At 39.3% G+C, this 17919-nt stretch overlaps 1 protein-coding gene across 5 annotated transcripts in view; it reads left to right on the top strand.

The window, feature by feature from the left end:
• The window catches only part of myo9aa (myosin IXAa), an 82334-nt gene that overhangs the window by 29670 nt on the left and 34745 nt on the right, over positions 1-17919 (top strand). For 4 of the 5 annotated variants that reach the window (XR_003296423.1, XM_026320022.1, XM_026320020.1 and 1 more), the window contains exons 3-6: positions 14532-14626; positions 14709-14771; positions 15051-15150; positions 16924-16977. Coding sequence is in view for 4 of the 5 variants with exons in the window: in XM_026320022.1 (XP_026175807.1) it covers positions 14532-14626; positions 14709-14771; positions 15051-15150; positions 16924-16977 (312 nt within the window). In the remaining variant the exon portion in view is untranslated. The remainder of the gene's footprint in view (positions 1-14531; positions 14627-14708; positions 14772-15050; positions 15151-16923; positions 16978-17919) is intronic. The other variant, XM_026320019.1, reaches the window with a different exon arrangement.

Genomic DNA, 17919 nt, shown 5'->3' with positions numbered 1-17919 from the left:
CCTGTCTGCTGCGTCACATCTTTCAATACACAAGATGATCAACTTTCATCACTGACTTTGAGTTTGTCGTCAGCAACAGATGTGGCCCCACAGGGTCTTTATTTATGCTGGGGTATGCTGGGAGTTTGCAGGTGCCTTGTCGCAGACAGAGCTTGCTGTCAGACCCAAGCAGCTGTCCTGCGGCCCTGACTGCACCTGCATCAGTGAAGCGAGATGCACAGAAAAGGCTTTATTCTATATGATGTAAAAGTCATGTTCCCAAATCTAATCACAGCCGACCTGCCTTCTTTTTTGGAGTCTTTAACATAAATTACTTTGAGCACATCTGTGTTATTAATATGTTCAATAATATGACACTTTTTATGTTTTTTAATATTAATAATGGCTGGTGGTCAGACAACTGAAGACTTTTTCAGCTTTTTTTTTTTTTTTGGACATTTTATGGTCCAAATGATTAACAGGATAGTAGAAAAGTCACTGACAGATTGATTGATTGATACTGAAAATAATTTAGTTGCAGAACTTTTTGTCAATGAAAAAAAAAATCTGTTTTACAACACACTGACTTACTGTCTGTCTGGATGCATGGATTGACAAAATTAATTAATAGCTGTTAGTTTTTGATGCTCCTTTACAGAAACTGTCTTCCACTTTGCACTCTCAGATTGAAACATTTTCTGCAAATAATGTTTGTTAGATTGTTGAATATTCATATACAATATTTTTCTTCCCAAACTATAAAGATAATTAGAGAGACTCTGAGAAACCAACGGTTAAAATGCAAAGCAACCAGCTTCCCTCCTTCAGAACAGTCTGTTACGTAAAAGCACACACTCTGTTCCTCACTTTCAGGTGACCCCTCGGCTGTGAGGTTCTACTGTGTGGTGTGTGTGTGTGTGGTTTGTGGCTGTCTTGTGCTTCCCATATGTCCAGATGTGATGTAATAAAACCTGGTGCGAGAGGCTCGCACATCTGGAAGGGAGCAGAAAACATGAGGGATGTCACTTGAGAGCAAGTTGTTCATGGAAAGATCAGCCCAGCTGAGCACGTGCTGCACTGTGTATTTTCCAGTAGTTTGTCTTGGACTAGTGGGTGCCCAGATGTGGAAAATTAGATTTAATGTTTTTCTCTAAATGGCAGCTGGCCATCTCTTTTGGTTCATATAGAAGAGGAAAAATAAGATTTGACTTTTGTACCCATGATGCCTTATCACTGCAGGAAGTGAGAAGCACTTATGAGGTGTTGTTATCATCTTCCTTATTCCTTGTTATTCTCTTCATCTGGTGACCCATAAGTACAGCAGTGGACTGTCTATCTCTACTGGCCCATCCCAGTAAGAAGATAAGTGTCACTGCCATGCTGACAATAAATGCAGTTGTGCTCTGGGAAAATTGCATGAAAGTGCAATTGTAAATGGCATGAAACTGTCCAGAACAATAGCTCTGAAGAGGCGTTATGGTGCATTTAGTCAGTGTGGACATATCTTTCCCTTCCTTACAAAGCTTTTAACAGCCAGATGTCTTTGCTTCTGCTCAGTTACCACTGACTTTAAACGATGTTTAGTGAAGGATTATGTTTTATGTATAGCAGCAATTTCCTCCGATGATGTTAATTCAGTTCAGTTTTTTTATACTGCAAATAAATGTTTCTCAAGCTATTTTTGAAATTAATTTAGCTTGATGATCCTAGAATCTTCAGCCCTTAAGTTGTTCATAAAGATGCCAAAAAGGAGGCACAAGTCAAGCAGCTGTGATGGGCACAAGGTTTTAATCGTCAGTGGAGATCGTGCTATGTTGCTGATTACACCAACATCATTACTGATACTGGCAAGTTGTTATCAAGGCCACAGCTTTATACTTGTAATCGGACAATGAACACAGTTTAAAAAAACAGGAGCATGAATACACACAGAGATGGGTTGCAGTTCAGGAAATATATTTTAGTATTATTTCATTCTGCAGTCTGGTTTGGAACCAGATCTTGACTTTCAGAAGTCCTGTATTAAGTGATTATGAATATTCAGCAGACGTTAGTCTGGTTAATCAAGGCTTTAACCTGGTGGTGGTCTCTTGAAATGCTAAACAAAATGTTTAACACATCTGTGTGTAATGTAAGACAAAGGAAATCAAGGGGAATGATATTCCAGGCCTGGCACGTATTGGACAGAGTCCTGATGTTTGTATCTCAGATCTAACTAATTGGATTGACCTCCTTTCTGCCCTGACCACGTGGCTTAGCTTTAGTGTGTGATAGTGCAAAGTCACTCCCCTTCACCTCGATGCGTTGTCTCACCTCAGTGTAGCTCAGGGTTAGTCTAGCACGGCCCAGCTAATGCTTGACATGTGGCCTACATACGGGCGGGCTGCTGATCATACCACCTGCTCTGACTTTACTCCGACATCGGCAGTTCTGCTCATATGAGTGTCAGCTAATTACACAGAGCTCACAACACACGTGCTGGAGCCCATGACTGAAATCAGAATTTGAATTAAAATTATATGACCTGATTATATAATGAGTCATCTGAAAGGTTTGTGTACTTCGTGTGTGTTTTTGTGTGTGTGTCAGGTGATGAACACAAAAGTGCTGTAGTTACAAGTTCATACATAAGGTAACAGGAATTCTACCGGTCCCAATTCTTTCATCTATTAAATCTGCTCAGTTACCTCGACAGCTGCAGTGACCTTTCAGCCGTGTGGTACATACTCCAGATAGATCACAAACCTGTATCACAATTGGTCCTAAGTTCCACCAGAGCCTTTGCCGAACCCCTTCATGTAGGTGGTTGTTTTCATTTTTCACTTGTGCTGTGATCATTTGCTCTCATCCTGTGTGCACTTGGCTCGCTGTGTTAACTTGAGAAACTGGGAAAACTGTGGCCCAGCCTGAATCTGCAATGAAAATTAGCAGCAGTTTTGCACTGAGAGTGTAAGGAGAGTTTTGAGCTTACACATACTCGAAGAGAGTTCGGTTTATATTTCTGTGGCTGAGTAATCCTCTCTGCTGCTGTCTGCCTCTCTGTGACCCACTTACAATGTAACTTTTTGCATTTGATCAGTTTTGGGTGTTGAATAATGAGTTTCTTCATTGTAAACGTCATTGGGTTTATGTGACACCCTAGTACAGTAAGAGAACAGATAAACCAGTCTCTATATGTGTAATTGATATGCTCTATTTTAAGATTTAACTACAAATCTGAAGAGTTGTGGAAGCTGTAACAATGATTATTCATCAGTCATCTTGATTTGCTGTATTATCAGAATCTATTTCTGTTGATCGACTAATCGGGGAATTCAGTCATTTCAGGTCTGCACTGGGCTCACTCACTGCTAGAGAAAGAAATGTCTCATAAATCTCTTAATGACTGTAATTTGCTGTGTGATAATTTACACTATAGATATTTCAGTCATATTTGGTCACACACTTTGCCAGTTTTTCTTCTTTCCTGACCTTCCCTGTGTCTGACCACGGTGAACTGGGACTTGACGCTATATTTTCCAGGACATTGTGCCACCGCCCCTCACTCCCACTCACTATTACATTCCTTTTCACTGTATGGCGGCCAGATTTGGGAAGCTTTTTTCTACGCCTCCCGCATTTCCTCTCATTCTGCTGATGTCTGGTCTGTTTTTGCTTCTCTCTTTACAGTGAGCATCTGGTTTTGGAGTGGGGAGTTTAGAGGAGTTTACTCATTTTCTCCGTGGCTGTATGGATTTACAGCTACAGAATTACAGCTAAGACAGCAATCTTGATGAAATATGTCCTTAAGTGTTATTTGTATGATTTCATAGCATCCACGCAGGCACCGACACTCATGAACTGACATTACTTTATACTCTGTGCTCAGTCAGACTCCTAAAAGTTTGATCAAGGTTTCTCTACTGAAAATTTTAAATATGACATTACTCCATAAATCTAACTGGTGATCCTTCATGGCTCACACAGAATTATGTGAATGTATAGTACGAAGCATATATATTGGAAGCCTTTGCTTTATAACCAACAATAGTCTCGTTCAACACATCCTCTCTTATAGACATGTCTTGTCAGTATAATTAAACCTTTACTTGCTGTTTGTCATGATCTTGGTACAGAAACAGTCTAGAAAAGGGCATCAGTTGTTGAAGCAGCTGTCATGTTGAAATGAAATGTAAAGAGCTCCTGGTTCTCTGAGTAAGAAAACACAAATTTTACATCCGAAGCTGTAACAGGTTTTCTGAGCAACTTGCGGGCACTGAGAAATTGCACATTGACACGGGCTTCTGGAGTGAGTGGGAATAGTGTTTGCTCTAAAAGATAGGCCTGTTTTCCTAATGGCTGAGCACATTTACTCAGCACTTGACAAACACATCCTTTACAGGGAGGCAAATTGACTCAGGTCACTCAACCCTCTGCCATTATCAAAGCGCAGCACTGACTGGAATGCCAGCACATCTGCTCCAGTGCAGACAATATTAGTTTCCTTGTTTTTGGTATAAGTGCATTTAGTTAGAGGTTATTCAGAGTTACTTTGAAATATTAGCACTTGAGTGTTTGTTTTTGTAAGGCTTTACATTTTAGTTTAACTACATTCACTGAGAAATTGGGTTGTTGAGTTGTATTGAACTCCATTATGTTGTAGCCAGGTTTATAAACTAGAAGCTCAGTGTATATTTACTTAGTCTTTCAAACATTTTATGGTTTAGAAAAATCAGCCAGTGCCCAAATGTTTCTGAGCTGTGGATGAAATTCCTGATCCTAGTTGAATGAGCCGCTTTACAACTTTAAGACCACCACTTATAGAGAATCCACATTGTGTATATTAAAATAAAAAAATGTATTTCCCAGGTTTGCACTTTATCTATAAATCTCACAAGGTGACCATAGGAACCACTAGCATGTGGCTGACTCACTCCCTTTCTGAAGTCCAGAGCCATAACCTGATATTATATCTACAGAGCCATAAAATAAATATTTTCAGTGAGAAGGGCATGGATGTGGGAGAGTGGCATGTAAAGATACTTTGCTGTGTAAGCTGTTATATCGTCAGCGTGCGGAGGCATGTAAAGGGTGCTAAAAACTATTTTTAATAACAGATTGTCACTAATGTATTTCAAATGGACAAGGAAGATCTGTCCTCATTGCTTTGGCCATGTGGCATTAATCAGAATTATTATTCACAAAGAAAGTTTTTCTTTATTGTCCAGTTCCAGCGTTCCAAGTGGAATATTTGGTGGTTTTCTTTCAATTTTTAAGTGTCCACATCAGCATCTCATTCACAAGTGCTGATGAAAAGGCCACACCCATGTCTGCACTGCAGCATTGTGCTGGCAGAGATTCAGGGTGAGGGCTCTGACTGTGTGCAAGTGTACCTCAGTGTGTGTGTATGTACTGGTTTGCATGCTGAAGCGTGTGTATGCGTGCGTGTGTGTGTGCTGTGTGTGTGTGTGGATCAATAGGAGTGATGCTGGTCCATTTACTAGCAAAGGTTAGCTTCTGGTTTGTTGTTTGCATGGGTTGTGTTAATCTCAGCTGGTGTAGTTCAGTGTATGGAAACTGCAAATAGAGCAGACTATTGCAGATGATGAATAAACTGAAAACATTTGTAGGAGAAATGTTTCTTCCCTTTAATACACAGTATATAGATTCACTCATTGGTGTTACTGCAACATTTAGGACTGTAACTAATAATTATCTTCTATTTTCAAGTAAATTATTTGCATTGTCTGTAAAATGAAAACTGCATCTAATGATTCAATTGGATTCATGGTTTTCTCAGTTAACTGATTAATCATTTTGGCTGTAAGAGGTGAATGAATATGTGTCGCAATTTCATAACATCCAAGGGGACATCTTTGAAGGTCTAAAACCTAATTATATTCCATTTTCTATTGTCTAAGATGAAAGCAAGGAGCAAAATCCCCCTTTGGGAAGCTTGAAGCAGTGAATCTGTGGTGTTTAAGAAAAAAACAAAACAAATGAGCAAATAATGGTTTAGGCTGTTAGTGTTTTGTTTTTTCCCCCAAATTTGTAATTACATGCCCTCTGAGTCTCTTTATGTTGCTCCTTGTAGTGGGTGTAGTGGCCAGTCTGATATTTGCCTCAACAATCAGGTCTTGTTCCTCTATATGTTGGTGGAGTGACTCACAGCATTGAACTGAGCCTGTGGGCAGAGTGGAAGGAATGACAGTATAAAACATTAGCTCTTCTACTGCTTTGGAAACTGAACCATCAGTCAGCATCTTGTTAATTAACCCCTCAAAACTTTATAGGACCTGTTATGTTATGTTATGTTATCTTTATAGGGCCTGATATACTGGAGCTATTACTGCATTCTCTTTATATTTAGGTTTATACTTTATTTTGCCTTACTTAAATCAGTATTCAAGTTTCAGGGTTTTTGTTTTTTTGTTTGTTTGTTTTTTTACCATAAAATTGATTTTTATCTTAAACCAGTTTCCTCTTTTCGTAATAATAGGGTGCCAGTCTGCTCTTTCAATCACCTTAAGGACACTCACAGTGTATATTTTACCCTGAACCTGCTCCTGCAGTAGGAAATGCCTTAAACTGCTGGCACTGTACAAGTCATCTCAAACGTTCTCGTGATCTACACTTCTTTTAAATGTCTTTACATTGTTGTCTCCTTCCTTATCTCTCTTCATTTCTGTCCCGGTTTTTCTGTCTCTCACTCTCTGCAATTTTTTCATCCCTCTCTGTGCCTCTCATTTACTTCGTCTCATTACCACGAGGAAACACTGCACTATTGTTTACCCCAGGATGTCCTGGTAAAGTTGATGCTGAATCAAGAAGACCCCTGATCCTGTTTGTTCTGATGCTCTTTGGGGCCCTTTTAGGTTTGTGAAAATTAGTTTCATGGATCTGGACCACATTAACCCCTTTTCTCACTGCCCTTTATGTAACACTGGGTCAAAAGTTCAGTGTAGGAAAAAGTTTTTTTTTGAAACTGTCACATGGCAGAAGTAGCAGGATTAATGAGATAAATGACTGAGGAACAGAGCAGGCACTGTGTGCCAGTGTGAGAAATGACATTGTAAAGAAAAAAAAAAGTCACCTTGACAATGTTTGAAATAAATCCTGTAGCTGTGCATCACAGGAAAGCAAGGAGCCTCAGCTACACAGTCATCTGACACTGCAAAGGAAAGTTAAGTTCAGTCATGTAGTTTCACTCAAGAAGAATGTGGTTATCATCTTTTTTTGGAAAATGTATGCTGTCGTTATTTTAGGAGTTTTCCATTGTACAGTAATTGCCCCAAATCTTTACACTGGGACATACATCTCTCTCACCTGGACTTTTTTTTAAATTTCATGTCTTTTAACTGCATAAAAATCAGATGGATTAACATCAGTTTTAGCTTAGAAAAATCAATGTAACGCAGAAAATAAACCCTAAAATTTAAAATGATGTGCATCTGCCGCAGTTATGAGTAAAAATATTTGATGTGAGACTCCTGACGATAGATGCTTTGAGGAATCATACAGTTAAATCTATTATTGCTTCCATCCTTTGACAATGTTTTACTAACATTCAGACATAAAACTATTTATATCACCTGACCAGGATTTGCGTGCCCCATTATCAGTAACTGTTTTCTGATGTGAAGCAAAACCAAATTGTATATTTTGTCCTGTGGTCTGTTTTTCATTTTGGATTTTTCTCAACTCTGCACAACCAACGGGGACAAAAAAGTGTCAAAAGTCCAAAAACCATGTTTGGAATTTACTTTCAGAGATTAACATTTATTTGCCAAGTTTAGTTCCTTGGGCTCCTTTGCCCCTGAGAAAAGGCTTAATTACCCGTTTCAGTTTCCATTTGTGTTGAAATGTCACTTCCCTGCTTGTGGGCACACAAACAGCTGAGAGCCCCATGATTTAAACACACACGCACACACACCCACCCACACACACGCGACTATTTGTTTTCTCTGTTTTTGTGAGTACATTGTGTGTGTTTGTGTGCTGTATCTCTGTGTGTAGTGTTGGTGCGGGGGAGATGCAGTGCTTTAGTTATTTACTTTGTAGAGATAATTTGAAGTGTGTATTGACATGTCTGTCTAACAACAGATATAATAAAACTAAGGTTACTAACATAAATGTGTTAGGATTTCAGTTTCTTCTTCTTGTGAAATAGAGCAGATGCTGATGTATACTTGTGTTTATGTTAGTTTGTCTGCTGCTATTCCTGAGAAAGTGAGAGTGAAATCAGCAGATGCACGAGTCCGAGGACATCATCTTTATTGCAGATAAGGAATGACTGGGCAGCTTACTCTGCTGACTCACTGCTGCAGAAAACAAGTAAACATGCTGCCGCCCACAAACGGCAAAGGGAGTCTTCTGGGCCATTAGCAGCATTTTATCAAGGTTTCTCCCTAAATTAGGAAAAAGCTGGATCAGGTCTTACATTTTATATCCTGAGATTGTTTATGTCTAAACATAGTGTTATGATGCACCAACCCTTTAGTTTTCATATTTTGTGTTGTACTAAGTCCTGTTTTGTTGCAATCTGGTGAAAATGGATCTCAGATTTGAATGTTACAGCTGGTTTTGTACAGAATACATTGGCTAATTTCAAGGTTTTGGAAAGTCTGTGATTTATTTAAAGTGCATTCATAAGTTAAGTGTGGCTTTTGCCCACTTCTCTAATTTAAGGAAGGTTATGTTATATTATGGTCTGTGATAGCTGAGGAGTCCTGGAGATTATTTTTCTATCATGTCTGGTTTACATCTGCCCCTCTGTGACTAATATTTACTTCCTTCTGGAGGACTTACTTTACTAACTCTGGAGGACTTTCTGATTGAGCCAAATACTTCAGGCAGCCATTGCACTGATCAAAGGGCCACTTCTTTTTCTAATTAGGATGTTCTTGTTTTCCCTCTTTCACACACATACTTGTCAGCTGTAGTCTGTTGATTTCAAATTTTTAAGGAGTGGTTTCACGGTTTGGGAAATATTTGTATTTGGTTTTTGTTAGAGAGCCGAGAAGATTGATGCCAGGACAAAACACGCAAACAGCAGCCTTTGCTTAATGTTTACACTGTAATGTGCTAATTTGGATTCTTGGCCTTACCTGTTTATTTTTCTCATAGGTTGAATAGTCCAACCTGATATACAAGTATGAGATACAGTATGCTCTGTAACGGCATGATCTTACGTTGCATTACTGCAGTACAAACTGGTGTGACTGCAGCTCCAACAAAATTTGAAGCTGTAATTTTCTTGGACACGACAGTTTCAAAAGTCTCAAACAAAAGAGCACTGAGGTTTCTGGCAGCTCTCTGAAGCCTGATGCCTCATGCCAGAGTTGCAAACTTGTCAAGCTTGACGACTATATTGCTGATTTTACTGGATCTGGTCTCAAGTGAGGGTGAGCTTATTGAAAGTTATGCCGAAAACAAGCTTACAAAACTGGTACCTTTCAAATGACAGAAACACGTTTTCATTGTCAGTGGTACATGTTTGAACAGACGCTTCTCTTAAAACAGTGTTTCATCTATTGTGATTTCTTATGTTTACAGATTTAAATGTAAAGTGTTTAAGTCTTTAATATTTAATATACTGACCAGTATTCTAATGTGGCAGCTCCTCACTACAGATGCTTGGTTGTAAATTGACTTCTTATTTAACCTGTTAAACTCTGGGCCCTTTTTAAATCTTTATTCATAAACACCGCTTCATAATGCGACATTTATTTCTGCAATTCTCTGGCTGGCCTTTCAGTGAGTTTTTAGAGGTAGAGAAATAGGACTTGTACTGTTGGAATCTGCTTAGTGTTATATGAAGTTTTATGGAATTGTCCATGACATATTTGAACTCTTCCACCTTTTTGATGTGTCCCCATTTAACTACTTATTGTTTGAATTGTTTTGTTTTCCTCAAATTGGTTTTGTTGAACTTTTACCTGACTTTCTTCTGGTTATGTGGATATATAGCATTTGTATATATCTTGTCAACAAAGACACAGTCTGGCTGCCTCCAGTTTAATAGGTTCAAATCTATTATTGAAATACCTCCTTTGTAGCATTACCAGATTCCTATTCTGTAGTTTTAATAATTAGCTAATAAATATGTCCTGATCCAACCAGCTTCATATCAAGCTCAGATATGCCCTTAATGACTCAGTAACACTGGTGTTCTAATACATCAAGCTAAGATGGTAATTAAACATTAAACAAATGTAAGCTTGTTTTTTTGTTTTTTTTTGCTTTAACTGCATGAAGAAGAAATATCCCTAAAAGGTTTTACATGGACGAACAAACCTGTACGTATCTTAGACATTGTAGAGTAATGCTTAGACAGAAGCAGCTGCTGCCAGAGCCCACACCCCACCCACCTTCCCACTCAGCTGTGAAGCTCGACTGCAGATCCCCCTGTGATTAAACAACCACAGTGACCACAGTTCCCTCTGGTCAGCAGGTGTGATATTACAAGGGCCAGGGTTATGAATTAGCTTTTGGAGAACCTCATCTGCCCACACACTCTGTGACATAACCATGATACATGTTGGACCAAGTCACTCGTGCTTCCACTTTGTTGACGTCCTGTTCACATACCGTGGTGAATGAGTCAGCCCCGAAGAGCTCTGAAAAGGATATGAGTCCACACAACCTAAATGAGCAATGCTACTTTTGAATAGCGAGAGTGAATCACGCAGAACAGTTTGTTGGAGTAATATTCTCCGTAGCTACTGTTACAGGAGAATCGCTAAACATTTGGTGAGCCCTTCCTAGATCAGTTTGCAGTCAGTCGTTCAGAAGAATGCTGCTGTTACTTCATGGGTCATTTTACTTAGCTTTGAAATTCAGACAAAGCATTTCACTGTTTAGTTTGGGTCTGTGCTGTCACATGACCTCTAAGCACAACCCAGCATGGAAGTTCATTTGTAACATCCAAGCATTGATGCACGCACTCAAAAGATTATTGCTTTTTTAGTTAAACAGTCTGTCTATTTAGAGCAGTTAGCGTGACCTGCCCATGCCCAATGAAATGGGAGCTAAAGAATCAGCTGTAATGCACATGAGAGTGCATGGAAACTAATTAGTTAGTAAGTGTGCAAAAATATATCCTTTTCTACCTTTTCTACCCCTAGTGGTACCAATTTTAATGTCAACCTAACCAAATGTACTGTGATTACAATAGAAACCTGACCCAAACAGACAGCAATATTTCCTTTCAATATAATAAATAGTGATCAGTAATGATCCATTTGTAACTTGAGTGGAGAAAATGGGGTCGATGAATGGATAGGCAAAACCTGAGTAACTTTCCTGCAATAGGAAAGTTGATCTAATCTAAGGGTGTGGAGGTTTTCTGCTGAACACAAGCTCCAGATGTTGACTTGAAGATAGGCTTTGCTTATAAAAACATAACATCAGCCCGGTGCATCGTCTCTGTGTCTGCTCCTCTGGATGACACTGACAGAGCCTGTAATCGGACACATAACATCCAGAACACACTGTTAACCATCTCCAGTCTGCTGTTGGTCTGCCTTTGGCTTGGTCTGTGGTCTGTAGCCAAAAATAATAATATCGACCTTATGGAGTGACTGCAGTAGTGCAAATCAGTCCTGTACAAACTGCTTTAGTGCTGGTGTCCCTTCGAGTCTTTGTTTCCATTTGACCTTGAAAAAAAATCTCCACTACTTTTCCATTGTTACGTGCTGGAAAATGCTTTTTGTCATGAAATGCTGCAGTTTTGTGTTTTAGTCTTCCCACTTCACCTCAACTTGACCCGTCTACTTGAGCTTAAGTTATTGACTTGAATCTCCCAGAATAACTTTTGGCAACTCGTATTCTAGATGGAGCATTGTTGTGGTCTGTTTGTTAAAGGTGGAAAGAGCAACTACAGTTGAGAACAGGTCACTGGAAGTACAACATGTCTTGTTCTATTTTGGGATTACTTTGGGTAAAAACAGATTTGTTACTGATTGATGTCCTTGACATGTTGACATGTTGCTGTAGATTGCTAAGTTGTTCGACAACATGAGTCTGCCAAGGTCACGCTGCGCTTGCCTTTGCTGCAGCGTAACGTGGTGTCCTCCAGCAAAAGGTTGCATTGGTCTGTCACGTACATGCAAGTGCACATTCCTGGCCAATTCCTTGACATGATTACTGTATTTCTGCTGTTTACATTGTCCTAAAAAGAAAATAAGGACAAACTGTTGCTGCTGCGGTAACTTTCCAGAGGTGAACAATCCTGTGAATATTACAATATTACAGTGCTGTGTTTTTAAACAAGCTTTAATAGCTTTAAATCTCTTCTTCAACTGGACATCCTGAATCGAATGTCAGCATCTCACCGTTGCATGAAACGCCTTCACCAAAGCAGCACCTAGTGTTTTGTTTATGTAAGGCACTATGTTAAAGTGATTTCTGTGTGAATATGGTCTTAATGCCAGTATGACTGATCTTTCCTCCTAGTGGAGTGATGGGATTTTCTTTGACTTAACTGTAACTAACTCGTCTTGTGAACTAATGACTATTAGCTCTACTTAGTGGTTTGGTTTTAGTTTTTCGTGTTGATATGCTGTAGTTGCAAGTTGATGAAACTTTTCTGACATATTGGTGAGAGAAACTATCCTTTCCAGAGGTCAGTTATAACAAATTGTCACTTTTGTTGTGAGATGTGTGTTTTATTGCCAGTGATATGGAGCTAGCCAAGTTTAGAAAGTTTAGAAAGAATACAAACCGTCTGCTGTAAAAATGTCTCCTTCAGCTATGCATCTTTTTTACACAGGCCAGGTGGATGAATGCACAGTGCAGAGTGTTTTAGTTGTTCCACATCCTGCTTCCTCTTGGCTCTAAACAAAATGTTGAATGTCATCTAACAAAAAGATACTGAAAGCTCCAGTATCTGACTTGTCTGACCCAAGTTCCTCACTCTGTCTGCAAGCACAGTGTTGTTATGAGTGCTTTAGTGCTCGGTTTTTATTGGCTGTCCATTCAGGAAGCTCGTACTACTTTGGGATGCTGGCTGGTAGTCTGTCCTTGCCTGACCTGTAGTTCCTGAACCAAGCAGGTTAGCCAGTTCAGAGAGAGATGGAGTGCTGAACAGAATACCAGTTCTTCTGGGGATAATGAATGCATCAGGCATCACATTTTAAATCCCATATTTCTGGATATGAAATGATCATCATTGTTCCGCAGCTTGACCTCATGTGTTCTTTCTTTGTCCAGACAGCAGAGTTGAATATGTTTTTCCACTGGTCGGGCCCATCTTAATGGTTTGTTCAGCTTGGTGAGTCATAAATAAAGAACCGGTTCATTGCTGTGATCCAGTCTTTTGAGCCAAGGTCTGCCGGTATTAGAGAGGCCTAAATGTCCTGGGTTCTGCTGGATCCTGATTCATAAATATATGCCTGTAGACGTGCAATGGGACGGAGACAATTTAAACCTTAAGATGCTTTATGAAGCTGAGTGCTGGGCTTCAGTTTAGTTACTATACATGCAAGTGCTTTCTACTGAGTTTTTAATCCTGATAAATTTCCCTTAACCTCTGCCAGTGCCTACACTTCGTGTCTTGCACTTTGCTCTTTGTACCTTTGGAACTGAAATGCATTGCACACCGTCAGTAAGAGCCGTCACCTGTTTGAAACGTAATTTAGAAAAGAAAAAAAGCTTCTCTCTTAGCCTCACAGTGTTTTAGGGCTAAAAACGTCAACTATCTCCTAATATATTCTTGTGTCATACATTGCTATCCATACTCTGCTATCCAATTGTGACTCACCCTGAAACGCTCTGATGTTTTTTGAAAGTGAAATTCCACAGTGAATGAACTCCTTGACTCCTTGCAGTTTTAGCTGCAAACATGTGCATTAGGAATAGCCCAAAGCCAGGTACATGTTGCCCATTAACCTTCTGCTAACATGCTCGCATGTAAGTAAGTGGCGTTGGTGAAGGGTGGAGTCAGGGAGGGGTGTTTTCCTATTCCACAGACGCAGGACTCAGGGCAGCTCTAAGTGATTCACTGAGGAATTTGTTTACTTGTTGCAGAGCTACAAATAACTAGAGGGTTTATATAGGGCGAAAAACTACTTCCCCTCCAGGCAGCCATACAACATAAACACAGCCATGAGGGGAAATACTGGGCTGTCTTATTAAAGCACAACCACTACACATGTTCCACACAGCCACATGGATCCCATTACTCATTGAGGGGCTTTTTTCCATCAGGCCTGCTGGCCCAACTCCTTCATCATCACTCTGGCAATTTGTCTGACTCTGACTTAAATAGATCCTAAAACCATGTTATTAATCTGTCTCGGACTGGTGCTGTTTGAAACAGTGTAAAAGGAAAAGCTTGGTATGTGTCGTACTGGCTGATGATGTTTCAAGACAATGTTTGGTTCAAGGCCAAACTTTTTGTGTGCGTGACCCACAAACGAATTATCCACACCTAAAGTCGTCTCAGAACTTGACCTCGTACATCTGGCACCAACCTGTGTGTTAGATAATGTAATATGTAGCCGCTTCTCATTTATTTTCCCCAGTGCGTATTTGTTTTAATCTGACCACATCTTCCTATCTTTCCCCATCAGGCATTCGGGAATGCAAAAACAGCCCACAACAACAACTCAAGTCGCTTCGGCAAGTTCATTCAGGTGAACTACCAGGAGAGCGGCACTGTTAGAGGGTAAGGAGACAAATGCTTTTCATTTTCTTCAATTAATCACATTTTCAAGTTACCAGTTTTGATTTTTCTTTTTTTTTTCCAGTGCATATGTAGAGAAATACCTCCTGGAGAAATCAAGGCTGGTCTATCAGGAGCACAATGAGCGGTGAGCTGAAAAGCAGATCTTCATCATGATCTTAAAAATGCAGAACACACACACTAGATTTTTGTTGAGCAGGAAGTGAAATGGGACACCTAATGTCTGAGCAGAGAAATTAGAAGTGCTGCTTTGTAGCACATTTAACTGCAAACATTTTAGAGACATTTTAAAATGCTATAATTGTAATATACATACACACAATGTAAATAAGCTTAGTTTGAATTTTGGTTTATATTTGTCATAAATTTTTATGTATTTTAATCTTTTTGTTCATTTTCTTTTCAGAAACTATCATGTGTTTTACTACCTGCTGGCAGGAGCGAGCGAAGACGAGAGGACAGCCTTTCACCTCAAGAAGCCTGAAGAATACCATTACCTCAGTCAGGTGGGATCAGGCAGGGTCAACTGTTTCATTAGACCAAATATGACAGCAACAAGTAAACCTACCTCGTTTTGTCTTACTCTCTTTGTGGTCCATTTCTGCTTGTGCTGTTATGGCTTTATGAGTTTGGTGTCATGTGTTGTCAGATAGGATGTGTTTCCCATAGTTTTCATATATTTGTAGTAGAGTGAATGTTTGGTAGTCTAGTCCTGTACAAACCTTTAGACCAAGCACAGCTGCCTCTGTGCCTCAGTGTCTGCAAACAGGAAACAAAGAAATCAGGACACAGGGAAAAACACATTCCGTTGTTTTTAGCTTTCAACACATACTACACAGTCCTCCTCTCTTTCATACATGCACAAAACCTGTCACTATCTAATCTCTTTGCTTGTGTCAGTGAGATGAGCAGCAGCGTAATTTGTACGTCTGTGTGTTTGCATGTGTAGTGTATTAGTTTGTGGTCAATGCATGTGTGTGGATTTCTCATACACCTTGGTCTTTGTTTACCTTTGACACATGCACTTGCACAACACCTCATCCGAAACGGTGTTTGCCCCTTGTCTCAGTTACGTACGTGCCCTCAACAAAAACAGGTTTCGCATAACCACGAAACAAAGCCACAGTAACACATACTGTATGCACACATTGTATGTATGGAATGTGGATTTTGTGTAAAACTTGTTGCCTTTGGGTCATATCGTGACAGCCACCTCCTCCAAAGCCCTTACGCCTACGCAGAAGAAAGCAAGGAATTCTTTTCATTCCTCCCAGCCATGCGAACACAAAAACACACTTGCATGTATACATATATGCATACACACATTCCTGCAGTCAGTAATGCTATGCTCTTTCTTGCTTCCTCTCTGTCTGTTCTATGGAGATTATATCTATGGAGATTATATCATTTATCTATGGAGATTATTGTCTTGTCCAAGGCAAACCAACATTTATTAGGTTCATTTCCTGTTATTGTAGCAACCACTTGATTTAGTTTAGTTTACTACAGAATAAAAACTACTTAGCAGGAACTTATAACTTTCTTTATATGCTTGAAATAATAAATCTGTCTGTGCTATGACGGATATTTCCTTAATGTTGTTTTTTTCAGTTATATTACTATAATGCTGTTGTATGGCAGCTGGAAGTTGCAAGGAAAAACCTTGAAGATGGTGTATGGCTGGAAAATGAAATACATGAACAAAAAAAAGATTAGACTTGGAGAGGAACGGTTCCTGCTTACATACTAGAACACCATACAAGGCAATAGTTAAACAGAAAACAGAGATTGTGAGTTGAACATGTGTCACAGTTGCCTTTCATACCTTATTTATATGAATAGCCATCAGTGGCTGGATATGTAGGAAATGGATTTTAAAAATATTTTGGTTTGCTGTAGAAATTTGTCAGCTTTCATGTAAAGAGAATCATTCATTCTGAGTCATTCAGGTCCTTGTGTTGCTGATTTCTGCTTTTATTCCACCTTCTGATCCTGCTTCAATGACTTGATATTGTTAGTGAATGTGTTTTGTGTGCATGCGTCTCTGTCATCAGCCTTTAAATGTTTGACTACATACTTGATATCTGACTGTTTTGTCTGTAATGTCTTTAACAGAGCGTTAAAGTTCAGTCATTGCTTTCATCCTAACAGCTTGTCCTTCCATTGCAGATAGTTGCACATAAATCTGTGTACATGTTTAATTGTACAGTGTGTGTCATTGGACTGCTACTGTCTAACCGTAACCTCGCTCCCTGTAAACTCTGCCTTAACATTTCCAGATGACAAAGACAACCCACCAACTGCACTGGGACAATTACTGTGAAAGTGAATCGGTCAGTATCTGTACCTCAGCTGAGATTTTGTCGTCTGTATGTGTTGGAGAAACCTCACCAAGCAGATTTTCAATCACCTGAGCATTTGCAGCTCAAGCCACACTTTCCCTGCACAGTTGCACACTCCTTCCCTGCTCTTCTCTTGCTTATTTTGTTTCTTTTGGGGTATTTCCTGCTTTGGTTTGGGTAGTGTTTGTTTTAGTCTTGTTTGTTTTTGCTTTTCCCTGTTGTGCTGCTTCTCTCAGTTATGTCTAGTCAAATCCTGGCCACTGTAGAATAATGTGCTGCTTTAGCCAGTGTAACTTTTTGATCATTGACAGCTCAGTGTTTTCTAATACCATGAAATCCTCAATGCTGAAGATGAGGTCCTCTATATTGACGATATTACCCCATATGTATTACATTTGGATTTAATGACACTAGGGATGATGTAAGACCTCCATATTTACTATATTTGGTTTTGAGACAATTATGATTTTAGAGCCATGTCTGACAAAGCTGTCAGAAAGTTTTGGATTACAACTTAGATATGGATATAAAAGTCTTATACTTTACTCATAACATCAAGATCCTCTGACCATTAAGCTAAAAAGCCCAGGAGAGTGATCATGTTTGCTAAACTTCTCTTTTCCAAATCCAAACATATTTCCATTTATAGACAGCAGTGAGGTAGAAGTTTTATCACAGTGTGACAGTGTTACTTTACTAAAATATGTGAGAACAGGACACACTGGCAGCTCTGCAGTAGAAATGCTGCAGCTGTAGGTTGTCAATGATCAAAAAAGTCTTTTGTAATTTGGTTTGGGATGTTGGTTAGGTGCTGGGCATTAAGGTTTCTGTTTATCATCATCTGTATTTAAAGTGCACTTTGGGTTTTACAGCTGATTATTTCATTAATTTAAGTCAGTAATGAAAAAGTATGAGTTTCTGAAAGCAAAGAGT

Source organism: Mastacembelus armatus, chromosome 3, assembly GCF_900324485.2.
Source record: "Mastacembelus armatus chromosome 3, fMasArm1.2, whole genome shotgun sequence".
NCBI classification, from domain to species: domain Eukaryota; kingdom Metazoa; phylum Chordata; class Actinopteri; order Synbranchiformes; family Mastacembelidae; genus Mastacembelus; species Mastacembelus armatus.
This window is presented reverse-complemented; position numbering and strand designations above follow the sequence as displayed.